The sequence below is a fragment of the Ambystoma mexicanum genome, chromosome 10 (genome assembly GCF_040938575.1).
Source record: "Ambystoma mexicanum isolate Mex_15411 chromosome 10, UKY_AmexF1_1, whole genome shotgun sequence".
Lineage (NCBI taxonomy): Eukaryota > Metazoa > Chordata > Amphibia > Caudata > Ambystomatidae > Ambystoma > Ambystoma mexicanum.
Genome location: NC_090932.1, coordinates 1,561,987,358 through 1,562,013,036, shown reverse-complemented (window position 1 = coordinate 1,562,013,036; position 25,679 = coordinate 1,561,987,358). Strand labels below are relative to the sequence as shown.

The 25,679-nt window shown below is 47.4% G+C and overlaps 1 protein-coding gene across 3 annotated transcripts in view; it reads right to left on the bottom strand.

The window, feature by feature from the left end:
• Positions 1-25,679, bottom strand: part of SPECC1L (sperm antigen with calponin homology and coiled-coil domains 1 like) — a 909,747-nt gene that overhangs the window by 328,206 nt on the left and 555,862 nt on the right. For all 3 annotated transcript variants that reach the window (XM_069619860.1, XM_069619861.1, XM_069619859.1), the window contains one exon: positions 24,084-24,170. In XM_069619860.1, the coding sequence (XP_069475961.1) occupies positions 24,084-24,170 (87 nt within the window). The remainder of the gene's footprint in view (positions 1-24,083; positions 24,171-25,679) is intronic.

Genomic DNA, 25,679 nt, shown 5'->3' with positions numbered 1-25,679 from the left:
TTGGGTTGTGTTCTGCAGTTCCCCCTACCTACCCATCCCCACCACCTCGGCCCCCTTCTCCTCTTACCCCCCCAATGGTGCTCTCTATCTCCACCTATTTTCTTAATTGCTATTCTATCACCTTTCCTATACCGGGTTCTAAGTCTGGAAGGAAAGAGTTCAAGAAGGGCCTCCTAGTCTCCAACCCAGGCCTCCCCATCGCTGACACCTAAATCAATGCTTCAATGCTTCTTCCAGACAGACTCAACCACATCCTCTGTCATCCCTTCGCCAGCCCTTAGGACTCCCCCCACTTTGTCTCTGCGCTCGCCCCTTTCTCTTCCTCTCCCATTAATAGTAGCGCCTGCTGGGAGGTACACTTGGCATCCTTCCTGTCCTCTAGGTTCTTCATTAATGTCTACTTAAATGGCACTCATGTCCCAGGGCTCTCAGCCCAGCCTCCTCATCCTTGATGGGTTTCTCATCAACGTCCTCCCCTCACCTGCCACTCCTCCTTCCGTCTACCCTCTGGCTCCTATGCCACCTCAGACTGGTGTACCACACCCCTGTACCTCTCCTCAGAAGTCTTTTAAAAGTAGCAACTTGCTCCACTCCGCTACCCTCAACTCTTGCACTGCCGTCAAACACTCCTCTCCGACATCTGCCACTTACTTGAGGACCTTGACGTCCTCGCTCTCACTAAAACACGGTTCACTGCCAGCTCTGTCACAAGTTTTGACACCCTCCTCCCTGAGGGCTACAAGACCCACTCTAAACCCAGGCCTAACTGGGCCTGGGGCGGGTTGTCCCTTATCTTCCCTCAGTGGCTTCCTGCTACCATCATACCCACTCAGGACCATTCCTCTTTTGAATGTATTTTCTGCAGGCTTGATGTCTCCCCGGTCTCTCTCTAACTCTGGCCACCATCTGTAGGCCCTCTGGCCAGGTCGTCTCCTTCCTCTCCGAATGGGCTGACCTCTCCTCTTCTCTTCTCTCTGAACCTCCTCTTGCAAACTTCTCCTCCTGGACACTTTATTATTCACCTCGACTCCCCTAATCCAGCCTCTGGGCACTTCCACAATCTCTGTGACCCACTTTCACTCTCTTTTCATCCCTCTGGTACTATGCACTCTGCCGACACACCATGGATGTTTTCAACTCCTTCAACTTCCCCCATCTCCAACCCTCGCATTACTCCTCTCTCTTGGTCTGATCATGCTCTCTTGTCTTCTCACCTGGACATCCTCCGGCCCCCCCGGCTAAGCCTCCACCTGCACTGTTACCCTCCTTCTCCTTCGACCGATGAAGTGAGTGTCAGTTGCCGCTTTTGCCACCTACTTCACTCCCCCTCCTGTTCCTTCCACTGTCTCTCACCCGACACATCCATCACTAACCATTTCCAACACTCCATGGACATCCTTGCCCCTGCCGTGAGGATCCGCATGAACACTGGCCTCTGTGCAACTCGTGGTACGACTCTGTCCTGGCCGCCCTAAAACGCAAGTGCAGAGTGGCCTTCAAGCACATCCTCTGACAAACTGGCCTGCTGCATGCTCCAAAGGCAATACAGACTACCTATCCCAAGAAGAGAGCCTATACTCAAGCCTGCATCTCCGCGGCCTCTAACAACTCGGTGGAACATTTCAAAATCTGCAAGGAAGTCACCAACTCTATTGCAGTCTCCACCTCCGCACTGCCCTCTGCACTTCTCTAGCCTCTCACTTCATGTCCAAAACACAGGACATCTTTCTCCTCTCTTTCCGCTACTCCACACCCCTCTCCCTCACCTTCTCTCAGACATCCCTTGCCCCCCCTATTTATCCCCTTAATCCCCTCCTCTGACTCCCCTCTTTCTCCCATAACACCTGGTGATGTTTCTAGACAACCTAGCCTAGAGACCCAAGCTACTCCTCACTGACACCCAACAAGGCTGAAACATGTCTGTGGATGCTTGTGGTCTCGTGCAGAAGGGATGTGACCTAGCACTTCGGGCTGGACAGCCCCTTTTGGGGTAGGACCAAACCTGATTTGCTTATGATTTTCCCCCTTCTGTAATGGCTTGGCAGGCTGAAAAACAATGGTCTGGAGGGTTGCCCAGAGCTGTGCCTGTGGCTATGATTAATTCAAAACCTTCCAGTCATCAGCTTTTTGTTTTGCTGAGGTTTCTATACAAGTCTGCTCTATGAAAGTCTTCATCCAAACAGGGGTCCTCTGTCAGGTACTGTCAGGTTGGAGTGACATATTCTTTACATACAGTATCATATACTCATTTACATTGGGTCAGGGGAGACACATATTTAGTATAGAAAGGTTTTAGGAAGTTATTATGGGTTATATTTTTAAACAGCCAAGTTTGCCCTTAACCTTCATTGCAGTCTATGGAGATTGCCCCAAGCCAAGATGGAGGTTCTCAGTCTAAATTCTGATTGGCTGGAGATTGTTTATAGGGAGGACAATGAACATTCTAAACTGCCTTTCATCGTCCTTGCCCAGCTGAGAGGTCGTGTGCCTTGTTGCTCCTGCTTAACTTTGTCAAGGGTGACAAGTTTCTAGCAGTTGAGCGGAAGATCTGAAAGTATAACAGGAGTCGTGTTTGGAGTTTGGTGGAGACACAGGACAGGAGTCAGAAACTTCCATTTATTCTGAGAAAAGAAGTTTTCAAGGCTTATTCAAGATAAGTGACTTTCCAGATTTGTTGAACTTTGTAAAAAGGTTATATTTATCCAAGGGATTGAAATCAAATCTGTATCTAAAAAGATTGAAGCGCGTACGTTTGTTTTTATCGCTACATGTCAAATCAAAATAGAGCGAGAGTTTTTTGTCTGTTACTTTTCGCCCGCGCGTGTGTCTCTGCGCGTTAGAGTGAAGCGCGAGCGTGTACTTTGGACTCGCGTTTACTGTTAGTTTACGCAAGGGTTTTTTCTGCGTGATAAAATAAGCGCGTGTGTATGTTGCGCGTGTACGTATTTATTTGTGAGTTGGACATTAGCGCGAGTGCGTTTTACCCGCGAATTGAATCATCAGCGCGTGTGCGTGTTTCCCGCGACTTGGAGGAAAGCGCGTGTAATTTTTATCGCGTCTTGGATTTTAGCGCAAGTGCGTTTTACTGGCGAATTGAATCGTCAGCGCGTGTGCGTGTTTCCCGCGACTTGGAGGAAAGCGCGTGTAATTTTTATCGCGTCTTGGATTTCAGCACGAGTGCGTTTTACCCGCGAATTGAATCGTCAGCGCGTGTGCGTGTTTCCCGCGACTTGGAGGAAAGCGTGTGAAATTTTTATCGCGTCTTGGACTTTAGCGCAAGTGCGTTTTTACGCGTGTGCGTATTTCCCGCGAATTGGAGAAAATGCGCGGGATTTTTTCTTCCTGCGGTTTCTGGCTTTCCACGTGAAGATTCCAGCGCAAGTTAAATTCGTTCCTGAGAAAAAGACTCTCTACAAAGAAAATATTAAAAACAAATACAAGAACTTAAAAGAACGTCATAAATCTTACTTGAAGACCTTGTTCAAGAATCTTTGATTTGAGCAGACTAACTACAAAGTTAAATTACATTCATGGACCTACTGAGAAGGCTGAATTATCTATAAGATTCTGGTCCACAAGTAAGGAAGTCTCGTCTGCTTTTCACTTCTCTGGACATTCTGAAGAGAAGAACCAGGTATGGTTTTTAAACTATTTTGGTTAAGGATTTAGAGTTTAAGGTTAGTATAGTAACCCATGAGTAATGAGGTATATTGCATGTTTATGTTTTAGCTACAGGTGAAGAACCAGCGAGTTGATAGCTTCCAGCCTGGTGTTTGTTTCTTTGTCCCTTCCCCCTTTCCCCTGAAAGTGAGGTAAACTGAGCAGTTATATTTATGTCAGCTCAGAGTGCCACATTTTGGGTGGATTGTCGGGGGTTCAGCAGCTTCTGCAGACACCAGGTTCTCAGCATGACATCCTCCTGCTCCTCCAGAACATTCAAAGACAACATTGTTTCCCTTGCTCCAGCCTTAGTCGATTTCTGCTATCACTCCTTTACCACTGGACCCTTCCCCTCACACCTCAAGCATTTCTTTGCCTTTGTTCACCCCCTCTTAAAAAAGCTTTCTGCCGACCCTTCCTGTCCGGCTAACTACCGCCCTATCTCTACTACCCCTTCTGGGCAAACTCTTGGAGAAGCTGCCATCTCCCAGCTTATCCACCACACAATCTATTGGCTGCCTCAACCACCACCAGTTTGGTTTCAGAGCTGCAGAGGCATGGAAACTGCTATTCTGAACACCAGTGAAAACTTGCTCACTAATTTTCGATTCCAGCTCGCCTTCCGTTCTCATCCTTCTTGACCTTTCCTCTGCCTTCGACATGGTCAATCACGTCACCCTTATAAATAGACTGACACCCTTGGCATCACGAGTTCGGCTCTGGACTGGTTGACCTCCTTACTCTCTGACCGACCTTTCCAGGTTCAACTGGACCCTTTTGTACCCTCCATCTCACTCTCCACCTGTGGTGTCCCCCCAGGGCTCCATCCTCTCTCCCTGGCTCTTTAATATCTACTTGGCCCCTCCAGCCCATCCGATCTCCACCATCTCTCCCAACTTCCAGTGGCATTCAGATGACACACAGCTCTCCTTTAAACTACCAATGATCTCTACCTTAATGACAGTAAGACATAGATCCTTCTCACTGGGACCCCTGTTCCCTCTTTCCCTCCCACACTCTGGCCATCCTCTATGGGCCTCCCTCCCCTCACCCTCCTGTGAAGCTAAAAACCTTGTTGTCATCTTCGACTCCTTCCTTTCCTTCTCCCCAAACATCGCAGACCTTGCAAGAAGACCCACTTGCAGCTGCACCTCCTCAGAGGCATTGTCACTTTCCTCACCTTGCCCCAGAAGATCAACGTCTCTAGAGCTCTGGTTCATTCTAGGCTGGACTACTGCAACAGCCTCAATCTGCCTAGCTCCTCTCTCTTCCTTCTTCAACTGAGCCAGAATAGGACTGCAAGTCTCAAACCCAAGGATCGCATCTCGCCAGCCCTTTTGTCTCTCTAATGTCTCCGGGTTGCTGCAAGGATCAAGTTCAAGACCCTCTGCATCACCCACAAGGCTTTCTGGGCCTGGGACCCCGCTTCATGCAACTCTCTCTTCCGAAATACCTCCCTGCTAGATCCCTTTGGTCGTCTAGCTCTAACTCTCTGCAGATCGATGTTTTTCCAAGCAGACTGTGGGGGTAGATCTCTCTCCTGTGCAGGTGCTTTGCGCTGGAATGGCCTCCCTGCCATTCCCAGACTTGAGCCGGATCGCCTTAAGTTCTGGAAGCTCCTCAAGACCTTCCTCTTCTCCTCTTCCTTCCCTGGCAGCCTGGTTCGTTCAGAATGATAAAAGGGAAACAGCCCCCCCTGTCCAGTCTACCCCTGCACTTGGTATCCCCTGACCCCCCCCCCCACCCTTCGCCTCATCTAGCACTTGCGCTAATGGGCCCCCTGCCGGCACTTGACTGGCTGGCATTGAGCCATTCCAGCCACCTTCATCGCACTTCGTTTTTCTCTTCTAAAGACCTGGCCTTTCCTGCACTCTCCTTCTCATGGGACCCTCTGTCCTTTTCCTGCACTTCGCCCTCCTCCCCACCCCCAGCACTTCTCGTTACTGCATTTGCACGATCTGAATGTCAAAAGGCCTAGTGAGATAGCTTCATTGTCTCCCCTATTCCCCCCACACCCGAGCCGTGTTGCGCCTAGAAAAACCTCTGCATAGGCGTACTATAAATAACCAATTATCCTCTTTTCTTTTTTTTTTTTTAAATGGAGGAGCAAGTGACTTGTGCACAAGCTGAAGATCTGCAAAGTTCCAACTATCTTTTCGGAACTGCACTGGTCACTTAGCTATCCTCTGATCTCAGGCCTAGGTCCCCTTTCCCACCAGCTGCAGACCTGCACTGCCTCCCGGGCAACCCCTACACTTGGGGGCTGTTTCTGTATCCCCACAATCCCCTCCAGCTCTTGACACTGGATGTCTGCACTTACCCCTGCCCTTGCCAAAAGCTGGCTGCACTTTTTACCTGTTTTTGTTTTTTGTTTAAATGTATTTTCTGTTGATCCTATGTATTGCACTGCCCTCTCCCCCTTCACCCCGCACCCCCCCCCTCCTTCCCTGCACTTGCGCAATCTCAATGTCACCTGGCCTAGTAAGATTGCAGTATTCGTCTTCCCTATGTTCCTCCTCCATTGCCTTGTAGCGCCTTGAAACACGTGTATAGGTGCGTTATAAATGCCATAGCATAACAGTGACGGCTGCAATGAGGGAGCCCAGGTGAGAGCTGAGCAGTCCAATGGTTAGTCCAGGGACACTTCCGAATGCTCAGCAGGCACAGAAGTCTCGATCCCCGAGAAGGGGTCGAGACTGGTTGTTCCCACCAGTACAGGGGTTGAAGCACCACCAAAGGACTTCTTGAGATCAGGACAGGGGAGCAGGGCTTCACTGGGACAAAACTGCAGTCTATGCTAGTCAGCTTCAGGGGTCATCCAGGGGTCGCCAGTGTGTGGTGGTTCTTCGTAGAACTCTTGGCTTCCACCGGCATCTGATGAATAGTTTCAGAAGGCCTCTTCCAGGATTCAGGCTGGGCGCATGCCCCCAGCCCACCAATGGTAAGGATCTGCATCATTCAAACAGCCAGTGGCTATCCAATCACGGATAGCCAGTGGTCACTACATCTGCCCAGCAACAGACATTTAGGAACCAGAGATGTGGATTGGGACTAGACCGTCCAAGCACTCTTCTGTGGCAGACACACAAAAATAGACCCTTAGCCCACAAAAACGACATCTTACCCCAGGAAAGGGATTTCCATATAAGGCATTTCCTGAGATGGAAGGAAGAAGGCCAATGAACAATATAACCAAAGAACAAGTGAAAAAACGTGTGGCACAGCCATCCAATTTTGCTGGCCACCTTTAGTAGCCATTCACAGTAAAGTGCACAAGTAACATGTATCAGAAACGGTAATAATATCACAGATACCACCAGCTTGGCTTAAGCACATCGTTGTAATAGTAACCGAAAAGCTATTAAATAAAAAGATAAAAAGAATACAAAGTGTGCTATGATATGTATCCTAACTGCACTTCACTGGAAAGTGATGTGTGCAAATGTAATAATACAAGAATTCCCAAAGAAGCAGTCTCTTAGTACGGATAGTCTTCGGGATTAATCAGTTTCCCCAGAAGAATGAGCAAAGCAATCAGGGAAGAAAAGCAGAAGGCTTTATGTACCTCCAAAACGTCAGGACGTTCAAAACAAGCAAAAAGCAAGGATGTCTCATAAGTCTATGGGAGGGAAGCAGCAAAAAAATGTTTTCCTAACACTGGGTCTTTCCGCTATTCCTGTAGCAAAAAAGACAAAAAGAACTGACTTGTTTAATGCATTGCTTTTGCTTAAATAGATCATTACTGCTCTGCATGCTCAATAGTGAAGTCAAAGCATTTAAGGCTTGTGGACCACATGGGCAACTTTGAATTCTCTCCCTTCATGCTTATCAACCATTTTAAGGGCTTATGACAGTCAGTTTGTATGGTGAAGTGAGTCCCAAAGAGGCAAAGTCTCAGCTTCCCGAGGGACCACACAATAGAAAAACACTTTCAACTGTGGCCCACCTTAGTTCCCAAGTTGACAGCTGATAAAAAACGGATCGATCCTGCCTTTGTCATCTAACAAAGAGGATTGCTCCTAATCCAGTGGCAGAGGACTCAGTCTGTACAATAAAGGGTCTCGGGTAGTCCGATGCCCTGAGAACAGGAGTCGGTCATAAGGAATCCTTTAAGCCCTGAAAGGTCTTCTCCCACTATTGGAAGGGGTCTCTGAGTCTTGGTCAACTTGTAACTTACTGGGTAGAGGCTGAATCTTGCCCCCACCAACCTCATGCCCAGGTCAGGTCGCTGAATCATGACCAATCCAGCATTTGGTTGCCTTTATGGTCGAGTGGGCTTGTTGAAGGACCTGCAACACAGCTCCTAGAGGTTTCACATGCTCTTCTCAAACAGGGATGAAGACCACAATATCATCCAGATATTCCATGCAGAAATCCTCTAACCCATTCAGGATGTGGTTATGTGAAAATGGACATTCTTTAATCCAAAGGCTGTTACCCTGAACTGGTAGAGACTCATGGGTGTGGAAAATGCAACCACCTACTTGGCATTTTCCGTCAGATATATTTGCCAGCACCCTGGAGTGAGATCAGAAGTACTGAGATACATGGCAGCACCCAGTGTGTCCACTAACTCATCAGATCGTGGAAGAGGATGAGCATCTGTCTTGGTGACATTTAGAGTTCTATAGTCTACACAGAACCTCGAATCCGCAGTGCTTGCTTTTGGTACCAGGACCACTGAAGCATGAACTATTAGAGGCCTCCATCACCCCTAGATTCAACATCTCAGTGACGTCAGACCCGATGTATGATCTAATCTTGTCTGACATCCTACTTTTGGTAGGCACTCTACCCGCAGGGTCTGTCATTCTGACACTAAGGTATCAGGCCTGGAGTAAGTGAAAAGAAGGGGGCAAATTACCTTAGCAAGGTTTGCACTGCAAGGCATAAAATAAGCGGCATCGCATCGCAATTTGCGAAACGATACCGCTGGTTTGCATTTTAATTTTGGAATCAAGTTGCAGAAACTGTTATATGATTTATGGCAGTGAGCGCAGAGCTTAAAAGGCACAGATTACTGTGCCTTTTTATTTAAACTCTGCGCTCGGTGCACTGACAGTGTGCAGGCAGCAGGCAGAAGCTCCCGGACTGTGCTAAATACATTGCATCAATGTATGAGCCCAGCCCAGGGGCGGCGTCGAAGTCATGCGGAGAAGACTTCAGCAGGAGCACCCCAGCTCCACTCACAGACCCAGCTTCAATCCGAGGTAAGGAATCATGCTGGGGTGCTTAGGGGAGGGTGGAGGAGGGTGCAGGCCTTCTGCGAGCCCCTTGCCTGCGGGGCTGGTGTTAGCAAGTGGCCACAGCTAGGAAGAACTATTTCACCTGCCCGTTCGAGTGGGAGAAATATTAATTCCAGCCACTTGCTAGTACCCAGCCCCACAGTAAAATGGCATGCCGGCAAATCGCCTTTCAAATATTCATTCCTTCTCGTGATTCGCGAGAAGGAAGAAATATTTGAAATGCCCTCTGCAAGCAGGCTACGTTATTACTGCAGGCCTGGGTGCTTAGAAAGTGGCTGGAAATAATATTTCTCGCGCTTGCAGGCATGAATGATCGCACAGAAGAAATGCTTTATTTTACAAATTAAGATAGTGCCAGTTTGTAATAAAAGTATTATAATATATGTTTCTTTGAACAGCAACACTTTAACCCCCTTCTCCTCCAAACGCTACTGAAGTGTAGTGCCTTGACAGCCACTTTCAAGAGTTAATCCTACTTTTGTTAGTTGCCATGTCCCAGTTTTTAAATTTGGTCACCCTATGGTGGCCTGATGGGCATTACAAAGACGTTCCATTACGGATCAGGGTGCCCTGGAACCCTGACTTTCAGTCTCGTGATTTAAGTGCTTGTGGCACCTTAATCACGAGACTGAAGGATTATCTAAAGGCCCTCTGCAGCACCAAGCTGTTATTAGTGCGGGGCCTGGGTGCTTAGAAAGTGGGTGGAAATAATTGCCCCTTGTTCTGTGTTCTTTGCAAATAAACAACAATTTTCTGGTTCTTGAAACACAAAACAATGTGTACTAATTAGAGCTTGGAAGGTATGCGGTATGTTGCTGGCAAATTCTGGCTTCACGGCTGAACCAAACTGTGTGATCCTGGGCAAATCATTTGATCTAACCCAGCCACACCAGTGCGCTGGCAAGAACAGAAATGTGCATTATTTATACTTCGGCAGTGTAGGTGGCCTGACGGGCATTGCATTGCACAATTTGCTGCTAACTTGCCACTCAGTACTTCAAACAATGCCGTGGAGTCACAAAATGCTGTGCCTGTGCGCCATAGGTTTAGAGAAGAGATTTCCGAACTCTTGGGCACCCTGATGATTTTTCTGTTGGCTTGTAGGTGTCTGGGAAGGCACTCCCTCTTTAGATCATTTATTTTGATCTTTTAAATCATCTCAGTTTTTGCTGTCTTGCAATAAGCCAGACCACAAATGGATGATTACATGTTAACTTGATGGGCCTATTTGTCTCGCAGATGAAACTTTATGGCCGTAGTAACTGGTAGGTGCTGCATCAGGGCCTCAATGACCTGGGCAGACCAAGAGACTGGCAACTAGCCATTTGGTTCAGCAGAATAAGATAACCAATGTCCCCAATTTGTCATAAACTCATTGTAGATGCCGTCCTCATCTTGGGCAGTTGATTGTGACTGTTTTATGCCAAACACTAGTTAAATGAAACTTGATAATAAAATAAACAGGACACACGCACAATTGCGTCTTTATTGATGTTTGGTTGAGTTGGACACTGCACTATGCACCACTGACTGCTGCATGACCCAGCTGCACAGAGCATTGAACTGAAAAGTGTTTTCAGAGCTTTTTCTATCAGATCTATTTATGTAGTCCATTCATGCAGTAAACCTTTACATTTTACACTCATTGCACAAATGTATTACTTCAGAAGTACATCGAAATGCTGTATTCTTGCTAATTGAATGTCTTGGGGTAAAACTAACTTCTGGTGACATTTAAAATAGGAGTACAAAATTGCTAATCAAGTAGGTTTATTTGCTAATCAAAAATATTTTAATTAGCAAATTCTGCCAATCAATTTTTGAAAACGAATTTATGCCTTGCACTGCAATTTGCTGTTGCAGTCAGTTGAGGTGACAACCCGACACCCTCAAAGGAAAGGATCAGGGAGAGGTTCGGAATCCTCATCCTCTCTCATCTGAAGACAGAAGCAGGACTCTCATTTCAACTCTTGAAATTAAAGCCTTCAACCGATTCATCATGTGGAACATTTTAGGAAACTGGATAGGCCTTCCAAAGTGCACCAAATAGTTTAGCTCACAAGTCTTCAACAATTTGTTAAGTACCTGTCCATTAAAGCGCCCATGATCAGGATTCCTTGGTTCTATGCTACATTTTCGTTTTTGTATGTCACCTACCAAAAAGAATGATTTTTTTCAGCCTATTTCTGGCGGTTCGCAAAAATACGACAACCCTTTACCTCCCCACCCTTGCTTGTGGGACGGCTCTAAAATCAGGGGGTTTCACCCCCCCCCCTGAATCCCCATCCTCAGCTGCCCCTGCATCCCTCCCCACCCAGGCATACCCCCACCCCTACACTCAAACACGCAACACAAGCAAACGCACACAAAGACTTACCTCTTCTCCCGCAACGGCTCTTCCTGGTCCTGAAGTGCCTGTCAGCCCCTGTGCAGACTTGTATCCGGCAGGGGAATGACAGTTCGATTTAGAAAGACCACTCTGTGCGGCCACAGAGCAGTCTTTCTAAATCAATCTTTTTTTCCCCCGGTCGTTGTAGAACTATTATTTAACTTAATACTGATTACTTGGCTTGGGGCAAAATGATCAAAATGAGCCTTCTGCTCATACTAGTGTTTAACCAGTGCTTGAACAGCTTTCTACATATCATTTGCCTCTGCCATTAGGAGGGCCATCCTCTTATTTGTATTTGTATTTGTATTTTATTTATTTCTATAGCGCACCAGGCCCAGGGGCAACCGGGCGCTTAACTTAGTTACAACAAGATGAAAGCATGACAAGGCAATGTGACAGAGTATTACAAGATTATTACAGGAAGATTTACAAAATTTACAAAATATACATTCAAATGAATATCGATAAGGCAGTGATTTACAGGATAGTTAATAAAGGATGCAGAGTAGGTCAAAGTGCAAGTAGGGCAGTAAGCTGGTGTTAGCAGTCTTGGGCGGATAGCCATGCTTTGGTAAGGTATTTGAATTTCAGGAAGGAAGGTTCTGCTCTAAGGTCATTGGGGAGTGAGTTCCAGAGTTTGGCTGCCAGGATGGGGAAGCTGGTTCCACCAGATCTTAGGAGATTAAAACGCGGGATGTCAAGGCAGTTGGCTTGGGCCGCTCTGCGAGGTCTGGTGGAATTGTGGAAAGAGAATCTGTTTGCCAGGTAGCGAGGGGCTTGGTTGTGGAGGCATTTGTGTGTGAGAGCCAAGGACTTCAAGGAGATGCGCTGTGGGATAGAGAGCCAGTGCAGGTTGCGCATGGTGTCAGATATATGCTGGCGCCTAGGAATGTTAAGGGCCGCTCTGATCGCATTGTTTTGGACAATTTGTAGCTTGTTTAAGTTGCGGAGATTAGTACCTAGATAGAGGGCATTACAGTAGTCAGCCTTGGATAGTACAAGGGTCCTGGCCAAGGTTACGCAGTTGGCAGTGGTTAGGAACGGGCGACAGGCGGTGATGAGCTTGCAAGTATGCGCTGCTGCAGATGAGACTGCGTTGGATTGTCTAGTCAAGGATAGGGTTGAGTCGATGTAAATCCCTAGGGTTTTCGTGTCCTTAGCAATCGGGATGGTGTTCCCATCAATGGTGAAAGACTTGAAGGCAGGGTCAAGTTTAGTGAGTTTTTGTGGTGAACCAAGAATGAGGAGCTCTGTCTTTTCATCATTTAGGCAGAGGCCGTGCTGGGCCATCCACGCTTGGATGACCTGGTAGATGGCGTTGATGGCAAGGGAGTCAGTTGTGTAGTCTCCAGTGATGGGGATTAGTATCTGTGTGTCGTCAGCGTAATTGGTATACGTGACGCCCAAGTGGTCCAAAATATCAAAAAGGGGTTTGGTAAACACGTTATATAACGTGGGCGAGACACAGGACCCTTGAGGCACACCACAAGAGACCGGAGCGGGTGGTGCGGCCGCAAGTGGGGAGAACACACGCATAGATCTATTATCCAGGAAGGATCTGATCCAAGTGGCGGCATTTTCTGAGAAGTGTGCGGCTGATTTGAGGTGATGGCAGAGAATTTTGTGATTGACAAGATCAAAAGCAGCAGAGAGGTCCAGGAGAAGTAATAACGCCAGTTTGCCTTTGTCTTTGAGATCTTCGATCTGCGTTTTTAAGTCAATAAGGGCGGTCTCAGTGCCATGGCGAGGCCGGAAGCCTGATTGCCTGAGTCCCAGAAGTTTATTTGATTCAAGGTATTCCTGAATTTGTAGGTAGGCCGCGCGGTCAAGGATTTTTAGTAAAAAAGGTACAGTGGTAATTGGTCTGTAGTTTGTGGGTATACTGGGATCGAGGGTGGGTTTTTTCAGAAGCGGGATGACCCATGCATCCTTAAGATTGTCCGGTACAATCCCAGAGCTAAAGGAGGAGTTGATGAGCGTAGTGATGAAAGGTGCTAGGTCGTGAGCAGCTTCCTTAATAATAGGTGCAGGACAAAGGTCACCCTGACAATTGGACGGTTTAAGGCTAGTGATAATCTTTTCCACTTCGAGAATGGAGAGTGGAGAGAAGCTAAAAGGAGTCAGAGAGTCTGTGATAGGGGGGTTTATGGTAGGTATAGGGATCTGTAGAGGGTTGGATTGAAGGCTAGATTGTTTGTTGTTGATTTTAATTTGGAGAGTGGCAATCTTACCTAGGAGAGCTTCTTGGATTTTGGAGCACCAGGTGCTATCTTTGGTACATGTGTCAGGAGGGGTAACAGGAGTTTCAAGTTCTTTTAGGATTTTAAACAATTCTTTGGTGTTAGATTTGGCTTGCTCGATGCGTTTGTTATATGTGTCTTTTTTTGCCTGGAATATAGCTTCCTTGTAGTTAAGGGTGGCCAGGAGTACGCGTGATTTGTTAGCTAGAGAGTGATTGCTTCTCCAGTGGGATTCTGCAATTCGTTTTTCTTTGCGTAGTGCTCTGAGATGGGGTGTAAACCAGGAGTTCAGGTGGGCTCGAGGTTTAGGTTTTCTCAGTTTCGAGGGTGCAATGGTGTCTAAGGCTGTAAGCATGGCCCGGTTGAAAGTGTCGACCAGGGCCGTAGGGTCAGAGCATGATGGATCCCGAACATTAAGAGCTGGAAGGAGGAGGGGGAGGAGTCTATCGCAGGTAATGTTGCGTTTGTTACGGGTGGCCATAGCCGGGGCAATGTTGTGAGGGAGGCTGATAGGTTTGGACTCAATATTGAATGTAATTAAGTTGTGGTCTGTCCAGGCGCACTGTTGGTTGGAGGTGATGTTGATGGGACAGTTGAGGGCGGCTAGCCAGTCAAGAGTTCTGCCCTTGTTGTGGGTAGGTTGGTTTAGGAACTGAGTGAATCCAGCGTTAGTGAGGATGTTGTCAATAGACGAAGCAGCGGTGTCCTTGGGGTCGTGGAGGCCTAAATTGAAATCCCCCAGTATCATGACCTGGGAGGTAGCTTTGGTGTTGTGTGTGAAGATGTTGGAGAGGTCCTCCGCGAAGGTAGATAGTGGGCCGGGTGGCCGGTAGAGTAGATGAAAGGTGATAGAATGGTTGGGTGTGAGAGCTAGTTTAGCTGTCAGTGCTTCCAGAGTGGAGGAGTGATGTGTGGCTGAGAGGTGGAAGTTCAGAGCGTTTTTGTGGATGATAGCGATGCCACCTCCTTTAGATTGGATGGAATTACGGTCATGTCTGATAATGTTATAGTCAGGAGGGATAGCGAGGGAGAGAAGAGGACCTGAAGCTGGGTGGAGCCAGGTTTCAGTGATTGCTATAAAGTCGAGGTCAAGGTTGAGGATCAAGTCAGCTACTTCTAGGGCGTGAGCCGGGAGTGATCTGGCGTTGATTAGCGCGCCTTTGATGTTGTTTAAGTTAGGGGAGTTGGAAGATGGTGGTAGATTAGGTGAAAGTGTAGGTGGTGACAGAGGGAGAGGCAGTTTGATGCGGTGAGCTAAATGATGGGAAGCGTGGGTGAGACGCGAGCCAAGTCTAGCATTTCTCAAGGAGATAGAGCAGGGTAGGTTAGGTAAAGGTCTGGTGGCGAAGTGCTGGATCCAAAGGGCTGGGTTATTAAGATAAGGGTTGGTGTGGTGAGCGTGGGATGGCATAGTTAAGGTATGATGCAAGTAAGAGTGGTAGATAGAGGTGGTGGTATGGTATAGTGCAGTGCAGCCAGGGTGCAGTATAAGGATGAGAAGGGTAGGCAGCAGTCTGGTCAGTAGGGTACTGAAAGAGTACAGTGGTGAGTTTGCAGTAGTTAGACTGTTGGTGGGGGGCATGTTGACCTGGTAGAGTCTAAGCGCGCGTAGTCTGGTAAGGAATGCGAGGGCGACCATATGACATTTACACAGTAGCACTAGTCTGTTAGTGACCAGGGGCACAACACAGTTGCAGTGGTCAGTTAACGACCATAAGGCACAACACAATTGCAGTGGTCAGTTAGCGACCATAAGGCACAACACAATTGCAGTGGTCAGTTAGCGACCATAAGGCACAACACAATTGCAGTGGTCAGTTAGCGACCATAAGGCACAACACAATTGCAGTGGTCAGTTAACGACCATAAGGCACAACACAATTGCAGTGGTCAGTTAGCGACCATAAGGCACAACACAATTGCAGTGGTCAGTTAACGACCATAAGGCACAACACAATTGCAGTGGTCAGTTAGCGACCATAAGGCACAACACAATTGCAGTGGTCAGTTAGCGACCATAAGGCACAACACAATTGCAGTGGTCAGTTAACGACCATAAGGCACAACACAATTGCAGTGGTCAGTTAGCGACCATAAGGCACAACACAATTGCAGTGGTCAGTTAGCGACCATAAGGCACAACACAATTGCAGTGGTCAGTTAGCGACCATAAGGCACAACACAATTGCAGTGGTCAGTCAACGACCATAAGGCACAACACAATTGCAGTGGTCAGTTAGCGACCATAAGGCACAACACAATTGCAGTGGTCAGTTAGCGACCATAAGGCACAACACAATTGCAGTGGTCAGTTAACGACCATAAGGCACAACACAATTGCAGTCATGAGACATACCACATTAGGGGCAGAAAGTGACTGTACTATTGAGAGGTGGCAGTAACACAAAGAGGCAACAGAGTTGGAGGCATAAGTGTATATAGCAAACAGTTATCGAGGGTGAAGAAAAACCAAATTTAAATGTTTGTGATTGCGGAGTAGCAGAAGACATACCAGAAAGCACAATAGTGTAGACTGAGGGTAACCCCTCTACTCACAATGGATTAGAGGTCCAAGTAGACACTGGCTCCAAGGCTCCGGAGGCGAACAGGGGGCAAACAGGGGCCTTAGTGCGGGCCTTTGTTGAGAGGCCGGCGTTCCCGCCTGCCGGCGGAGGGGATAATTATGAATGGGGAGGTCCGCAGCTGATTCGTGCGGCCGGAGCCTCGCTCTGGTGCCGCGATGCGCCCGCCATTGCTGGGCCAGGCGGAAGAGTCTGACGGAGTCAGTCGATTCCAAGAAGCGTTGCGCTTTAGCAATCGACGAGCAACTGGAGATCAATGAATGTGCACGATGGCCATACCTGACTGAGATAAGATGGCAACCCTCGCTCTTGAGGGAAATCGGTGAGGCAGGGTGATCTGACGCACGGCCGAATCGTGTGTAGCTGGAGATGCTCCTCGGCTCGGGAGGCTAGTGCTCATGCCCCTCCTCCGTGGTGTGCTGCTGCGGCTGGAGCGGTAAGGGCAGAGTTCCTGGCCCCTGGCTCCTGTGGCTCCGAACAGGCTCTCAACAGGCCTTTGTATGGCCTTCGTAAGGGCCGCCGGCAGATCCGCCTGCCGGCGGATGTAGTGGCGTGGATAAGCGAGGCTTAGCCTCGTTGTGGCGCCGCGATGCGCCCGGCATGCGGGGGTCAGGCAGGAAGTAGGACAAGGCCAGGCAGGCCTTCGTTGCAGCTTACCAGCTGTTGCGGTATCCGACGATGGGGAAAGGGCTCCTGCCCTCTTCCCTTGGATGGGGCAACGAAGTGAGGCAATCTTAGTCAGTCCCAGCACATAATCTATGACATTTAAATAAGATGAAATATAGGGGTCCCCCACCCTTGCTTCACTCACTATGGCCAAGGGTTCCCCGACAGGCTAATCAAAAAGAAGTTCAATGGGGCTGAAGCCAACCCCCTTCCTGAGGCACCTCTCTGTAGGCAAACAACATGCATGGTAGCAAAAGGTACCACTTCCTTCTCTGGCACGCTTCAAGAAATCAAATCATGCTTTTGAGGGTCCTGTTAAAAACAGGCCCATTGGTCTGTGTATGGTAGGCAGATGAAAATGTATAAGACACTCCACATCCCTGCTACATGGCCTGCATGTAATCAGAAAAGGTTGGTGCCAAAAAACAAAAAGGTTGGTGCCTCTGTCAGACAACTTCTTTAGGGAAAGCAACCCTAATAAAGATGCCTATTAATGCTCAAGCAACTAACTTGACCTACCAAATGTGAACAGGCCTAGCTCCTTAGGCCTTCCAGAGATGGACACTCGCTCTAAACATTACTGAATCCTTCCCTAGAGAGCCCCCTTCTGCAAGAAACACTGCTGTTCTGGGTGTTCATGGGGACTGAATACCCCAGACAACCCTTCTTCCTCATTAGGATCAAGGGTCTGGTCAGATACCTCAACCTCAGTTGAAAGTAATTTAGGGGAGGAGCTCTTCGCCCCCCTTTAGCAACCTTTGGCACCTTAGCATTGGGTTCCTCTTGTGCTTAGGCTTCCCTTAAGCCTTAAAGTAGCCTTCTTTGTTTGAGGCCTTGTATGCCTGCAGTCTTTCTGTGTCACCCACAAGACCCAAGCATTTGAGAGCATAGCCCAGCAGAACTCTACCGGGGACTTGCATCTGGACACTTAAAGAAATCCTCATCACTCCTCCATTTACTGATAGAGTGAAATGCCTTAACGGGAATCTTTGGCAGGGGCCATCTACTAACTTTGTGGGCCTCAGAGGAGCTCAAGCCAGAGCCCCTTGGTTTGCCAAAGTGGAATCCACCACAGTTAGACTGGCCAGTGTTCCTGATAGCAGTGGTATCTGTATCATCTACCTATATACTATCCTCATTGCTGTTCCCATGACTCAAGGGGCACTAAAGTAACTTCTGCTTCAACACCTCTGCGCAAAGAATCAGAAGTGAAGGCTGCTCCTGTGATTAGATCTTCATAAGAGAATGCCAGATCCACAGTATGGGCCTCGCCCATGTCTTACCCTTACATTTGGGGTCCCCGTTTCACATGGTCAGTCGCTCCACCAGTGAAACAAGATCCTAAGGACCTGTGTATGTATTGAAGCTTACTGTAGCCGGATTCTTGCTTGAGATGTTCAGTCCCACTATCCTTAACATGATCCCCATGTGACGTATTCCCTCCAACACACTTTTTGTGGGTCTTATGGGAACCAGGTTTCTCAGTACCTACACCTCCTTTCTTTTTCTGACCTCCTCCACCTCCTTATGCTTACCAGTATCCTTCCTGTCCTTATGGGACACCCAAAGATCAACAGCAACATCCAGTTTCCTTGGATCTAACTCCTCGGAATCTGCCAAATGCCATTTGGGCTCAGGGGAACAAGAAGCAAAAATATGTTCCACCCTGACAAATCATCATGCCTTCAAAAGTGGTTACCTTATGGCATTCAACCCACACAATCAAGTTATTAAGAGAATAGGTGAGTTAAGTGTCATTCTATTTTTTTTCTTGTGTTCTCCCAACCTCTCAGGACTCTTCCCACACTTTAACAGCAGAACCTACTTTAATTCCTCAAAATCTTTTCTCCCAGGCTTAGGACATTCCATAATACCACTGCAGCCATACTGGGGTAGACAGCTGAGAAGCCAAGCAATTTTGCCAGACTGATTCACTACTTGTACTTAATAGGCATACCCAAATGCAGTCACCCAATCTATAATGTCATTTTCTCGCCATAAACATTCAACAGATCCGTAGTAAATCTATGATGAGAGAAGGACCCAAAATCATTAACAGCCCTTCTGGAAGAACATGTAGGCTACTCAGCCTGGCCAATTCCAGCTGTAATACACTATTTTCTTTTTGAAACGTATTGACTCCATCCTTGCCATCATATATTTGATTTCAATTACTATGACCCTGGGCTCCTCCTTTTTAAAGTCATATATAGCATCAGCATCAGACGTAGCAATAGAGGATTGAAAAGCACTCCATATTCACTTGTGCCCTCTGTGGTTTCAAGAGGATCAGGACCATTGCTAGTGGTAAGCCCTTCCCCAGCATCATCATCACCACTAGCAACAGGCAAAGCATTGCCCCTTTTCTGAAAACAACTTTTTCAAATATTAAACCTTTGTTCAGAGCATAGTATGAGCCGGGTGCACAATTTGCACTCGCCACTAGCTAGTGATATTTGACTCTTGGAGAGTACGAAATGTTGTGCTGTGTGCATGTATAAAATATAGGTGACAAGTGACTTATGGCTGGATAGTAGCTTCCAACATGTTTTTTTGCCCCCTAGTACTAGTGTGTTTCCATATTATAATATAATGTGTATAAATTGTACAGGCCTAAACATTTCAAGCTTAAGAGTTCTGTGTACCAAGAACTATCTGATCACTTCAGTGGATCTGCAATGAGTGCCAAAGACCTTTTGCCACCACTGAGTATCAATATGGATTTCCAAGATCAACCCTGGGGTGGATTCTGGGAGGCCAGATTGTTATGGTGAACAGGAAGACACTGAACACTAGCCAAACCCAATAAGGGTATGTTGCAGAGCAGGAAGGCTTAGACTCGGGTGGGATATGAGAGTGGTCTAGGGCTACAATGATGATCTGTGGAATGGCTATTGGAGGATTCCCTTGATCCAAGATCTGGACTAGAAGCTTGCCAGGCCCACCAAAGGTAAGGATCTGCACCATTCAAACTGGCAGTGACTAATCATGGATAGCCACTGGCCACACATTCTGCCCAACAGACACCATGCGACCTGGATGTGGACTGGGACCATACAATCCCAGCCACACATTCAGCCACACACAGACACCACCCCTTTACTGAGGAAAGCTGGAGCTTTCCCCGGGAAAGGGCATTCCATCAATGGCAGTCCACCATGGCAGTACCGGACCCGAGAGGGCAGGAAGAAGGCCAAAGAACAATATGGCCAAAGAACAGGTGAAAACCTTGTGGCACTGCCATTTTAGCCTGCTAGCCACTAAGTAACCATCTGCAGTAATTGCAAAAGTGTACAAGTACAAATTTAAAAACACAGTGAATAATATGCGCTAGCACCAGTCCATCCTGTACATAATGCATTTGTAAGCAAAAAGGCACAAAAGGAGTGGTCATTCCACTGGGACGAGTACGTTGAATAGCGTGTACTCGACGAATAACAAGAGAGAGGAACGCATACGCAGGCAAGCGAAGGCCCCGAACTGCATAACACCTGGAGGAGGCAGACTAAGTGTGAGCAGGGAAGCCTGCGAAGTTTCAAACTCGCACTATAGAACAGGGAGACGCCATACTCACAGTGAATACCCCGCGTGAAAAGTCGAAAGGGCAGGAGCCTAGAGTAAGATGGTGGCGAGACCACGAAGGATCTGTGGTGGACAGCCCATCCACAAAGCATCACTGACACCACTGCAAACACACTGAGGAGAAGAGAAAGCCTGAGGGAGAAAACGCAGACGAAAATTAACCCACAGCTTCACAGAGCAAGAGAAGCTTCCCGAGGAACAAGGCTCCAAAGACGTTCGCCTTCACAGTCAAAGGTAACAGGGAGAACAGGAGGCACAGAGAATCATACCGGGCAAGCAATTTGTCCCAGTAAAATTCATGAGGCAAATTTACATCTGAAACTGATGCACTTAAAGTTTTGTGATAGAAGAGAAATAATTACAGAAAATCTGAAAACTGAGAGAAAAGAACAGTGCAAAACAATACCCTGGGAAAAGTGGAAAGAAACTTGATATTCTGTGCAAGAAGACCATAACATAACAGAGAGAGAAAGTTATGAGCATGAGTTCAGAGGAACTATTCAGTTGAACAATGTACTAAATCAAGTAGACCAGAACAAGCTGAACTATAATTGCCCAGCAGGGCAAGCCTACCAGAGAAATTGTATTTTCCAAGTATAGGCTGAAACCAGCAACCAGGAATACAGATCTGTTAAGTAGTGAGCCAGAGACAGTGTTCAACAACGGTTTTATTATTCGGCTCACCAGTCTGCACGTTATTATAAGCAAAACCAAAAATTACGGGACTTCCTCTCTTCAAGTAAATGCAGCTTTACAGTCCGTATCGGCTCGAGCGTGGTCTTCGCCAGGCCTTTTCTTGTAAGTAAATGTCCCCCACCTCCTGCAGTGCTTTCATCAGGCTTGCAGCTGTAGGCTTTCCGAGACTCAGCCCACTGGTCCAACTGGTCCCAGAAATCGAAGGAACATAAAACGAACAGACACCTTCCCTTGTCCGTCCTCACGCTGCTTAAGGCTCGCTTCCCTTCAGGCCCTTCCTCCGCTGCGCAGGCGACTTGGACCGCCGGTCTAGTAGGGCGTCTCCAGCGGTTCTTTCTCTCCACCCTAGTACGCCCACTGGTACTCGGGACTGGTTTCGCTCCACTCCGGGGCAGCTCCGTCAGCCTTCTTCCACTCCTGCAACACAAGACCCCCTCTGAGTGGTTTGGTGATGCTTTTAACCCAGGTGCCCATCCTCCCCAATGATTACTACCAGGTGTTCCCAGCAACGGTTTCCCCAAACCTGATGCTAATTCCTCTACTCCTCCCCGCTCAGCCCTCGAGGTGTTAGCCTTGGTTTTAGTCACTGACTGTGGGGGTCTGCCTGAATATGGAAGCGTGTTTTCCCGTCTTCCTTGCTTACATTCCTTTCCCCTATTCAGGCTTTTATACTGATGCCGTATTTGGTGGGGCATTCTGGGATATGTAGTCCGTATGTGTTTTATTTCACTTGCTTCACTCAAGTGTACTATTGTGAAGTTGTAGCGTACAAAACCATCTTAGGACTCGATGGTTGGAGTCTTTCTGGGTAGCCAACCATTTCAGAGTGGCATGGTCGGTAAAGAGAGTAAAATGCTTCCCCAGTAGAAAATATCTTAGGGACTCCACCGCCCACTTGATTGCTAGGCATTCCTTCGCCAGGGTGGAGTACGGGATTTCATGGGGAATGAGTTTCCTACTTATGAAGGCGATAGGGCACAGATTTCTCTCCGTCCCCTGTGATAGGACTGCACCCAGCCCACATCCCGAGGTGTCTGCCTGTAAGTAGAGGTCTTTGGTAAAGTCCGGACAGTGGAGTACAGGCTGGGTTGAGTTCAGGGGCGTTGCTAGGGGGTGGCTAAGGGGGCTATAGCCCCTGATCTTTTGGTTGTAGCCCCGGATAGAATCTCAGGAGCTACAACCAAAAGGCTGGCTGGCCCCCAGTCCCGACAGTTCTGACATCAGCGTAGCCCCGGGTCTTTTCCAGACCTAGCAACAGCCCTGGTTGAGATCATCCGTACCAATGTTAGAAAAGCCTGCTTGCTTCTGAGGTGATTTGCAGGGGACGGTTTGTTTTCAGTGAGTCTGTGAGGGGAGCCGCTATATTCGAAAAATGGTGCATGAATCTTCTATAGTTCACCACGAATCCTAGAAAGGCTTGAATTTCTCTTCTGGTTTCCGGCATTCGCAGTTTTTGTAGGGCTTGAATTTTGTCCAATAGCGGGGTTATTACACCCCCACCCCTACCGCATAACCCAAGTATTTGGTCGTCTGAGCCGCCAGTTTAGATTTTTTTTGGGTTAATGTGTAAACCTTCCTCTTCCAATGCCTGTATTACTCTGATTAAATGTGACAAATGTTTGTTCCATGTATTGCTGTAAATTACGATGTCGTCCAAATAAGCAGCCGCGTATTGTTCATGGGGTCGTAATATTTTATCCCTTAGGGCTTGAAAGGTGGCTGGGGCTCCATGTAGCCCAAAGGGTAAAACCGTGAATTGAAATAAGCCCTAGGGTGTTGCAAATGCGGTTTTCTCTTGATCGGCCGGCTCAAGGGGAATCTGCCAATAACCCTTTGTTAAATCTAGGGTGCTCAGGAAGGCGGCGGAACCCAGTCTTTCTATGAGGTCATCAATTCTGGGCATTGGATATGCTTCATATCGGGATATGGCATTCAACTGCCGAAAGTCCATACAGAACCTGGGGGTACCATCTGGTTTTGGTACTAGGACTACTGGAGAACACCAGGCACTTTTTGAAGGCACAATGGATCCTAGTGTCAGCATGTTTTCTACCTCCTTGGCGATCTCCCCACGTTTTGACTCCGAAATTCGGTACAGCCTCAGGCGTACTATTTTACCTTCCTCCGTGGGTATGGAATGGGTAGCCAAGTGTGTTTGCCCGGGCAGGCCTGAAAATATCCCTGCTACCGTGTTCAACTTAACGATTCAGTTTGTTGTGTCTCATTCAAGCGTTCCCGCCTACTTGAACATCGTGTAGGCTACTAAGGTTGGTCGGAACCATTTGCTCTGGGACTGACATATCCGACAGTGCCGAACATAGCACACTCTGGGTTCCTTCTTTCCACAGCTTGAGAAGATTGATATGGTAGTTGGAGCAGAGATCGGCAATGCAGTGGACAAGGAGTGGCAAGTATTGGTGGAACAGCCAGGGAGAAAGGTTAGACCCCTGGGGAACACCACAGGTAGAAAGTGAGATAGATGAAAGGAAGGACACAAGTTTGACCGGGGAGGATCGATCAGAGAGGAAAGAGTTCAGCGAAGCCAACGCTTGGCCAGTGATACCCAGGTTATCACAGAGATGGTTGAGCATGCTGGCATGGTTGTAAAGTAGTGTCAGTTAAGTTAGTTTTGGATAGACCTATTCCTTTGGAGATTCATGAATGACTGCCTTAGTTAGTAACATAGGCAGAGATCGCCGATGGTGATCGGGAAAGATAGGCCTTATAATTTTATTTTAATAAAATTGTGTGAAAGATGTCCTCTGAGTGTTCATGTCCTCCTCCTGACGCGCCATATCTCCCAGTACTGATAGCCTTATGGACTGATCAGTTTCCCCTTATAAAATAAAAAAGGAGGACAAAGGCAAAACCTAAGGCTTTACTTCACTTCAAAAAGTCAGGTCAGCAGTCTAAACAAAGTAAAAAGAAAGGGTGGCACATAGAAGTGTATGCAAGGAAAGCAGCAAAAAAAGAAATATTTCCTAATAGAACAAGCCTCAAAGATTCAAAGATGTATTACCTGAAATTGACTTGGTACTGTCTATGGGTGGAACCCTCGGAAGGGACAATGCTGGTCTGCTGGTCGAAGAGGTTCTCATCAAATGTTCTGCAGAGAAGAAAAAGTTATTAACAGAATAATAGAACCCAGTTGTTCAGATTCCACACTCAGCTAAATTAGGTACTATAATTAACATGCCCGCTTCATTTGAAACACCTGTCTAATGACTCCTAGGAGGGAGTCATGTCAAGGCAGCGACACACTTCTGGGCAGACATTCAGGGATGTCAAGATCAGGCTAGTTTACTAAATGTATAGTTTGTTGGTTGCTTGGGCAGATCCCTGGAGGTGGTGGTCTCACAAAGCCAGGAGAGGTGTGGGGAGGCCATCAAGCACAGACCCACCAAGTCCACTTGTACAAATACATTTGTAATTTTATTTGGATTGATAAAGCGATTTACGCCAAAGCGCTCCATGTTTTCAGATCTAGGACCCCTGGGGGACAGCCCCCCTCGACCTCCTAGGACTGCTTAATAGGTTTATAGTCTAAACCTAAACGAACTTAGAAGATGAGAGTAAGATGGAGAGACAGAACTTAGGAGAGAGTGACAAAGCATGGTGTGGATGTAGGTAAAGGTGGGGATGGACAAATGCAGAGATAGGTGCAGGAGTGTGGTAGGGATAGCAGATGGGGAGATGGTGAGCAGGAAGGGATCAGTGCTAGACAATGTAAAACAAAATGATGGGTAAGAATGAGAGTTCATGGTGCTGGAAGAGCAGGGGCTGGACAAGGGTGTAGGCAAGGCAGCCGCAAATCAGTAAGTGGGGTTCTATTGAGGCTAAAGGTAAAAATGGAAAATATGAAAGTAAGCAGCTAGTGAGGTAATGCAATACTAATGTAAACTGTGACAGGGAAAAGAGAAGCGAGGGCCCTTGGCGCTAGGGGAACAGGAGCTGGAGAAAAGGGAAGGGGAGGAGGAAGCATGGTACTAGGAGAGCAGAGAATGGGGAGACGGTGCAAAGTGTGAAGGACATAGGGGAACAGAAGAGGGAGATAAAGGAAGAGAATTAGCAAATGTACTGCATTGCCCAGGATGCTGCCCTGCAGAATAAATATAAAGAAACTCACTGCCACCACTATAGTGCTGACAGCATTCAAAGAAATACCAGTCAGAGGAAGGATATGTTGAACACAGCAGGTTACATATGCCTACATGGAAAACAAACGTGTATTGGAAGCTGGTTTTCCTGGCGAAGGACAATAATAATCTTGCACACACTCTAAAAACTCTGTACAGAATTTAAAACCTATTCTAACATTCAGATGCAGACAATTATTTTGCCTCTGCGAAAGAAAAACATTTCTTGTTTACTATAAACTCCCATGTAACCATGCTTTGGTTCCAGTCACATGGCATGGAACAATCACAGTGCCACACCACAGGTCACTCTTGGGTGTATAGAATTTCCTAACCGCACTAGCCACAGGGACAAGGTGTCCCTGTGGCTAAGGCCAGCCTTGAAAAGTTTGACCCCAATGCCAGAAATACCATTTTGCAGATTCAAGGGTCACATTTTGGGGCCCCTCAACATTGTGCATTTTTCCCCAATGTTTTTT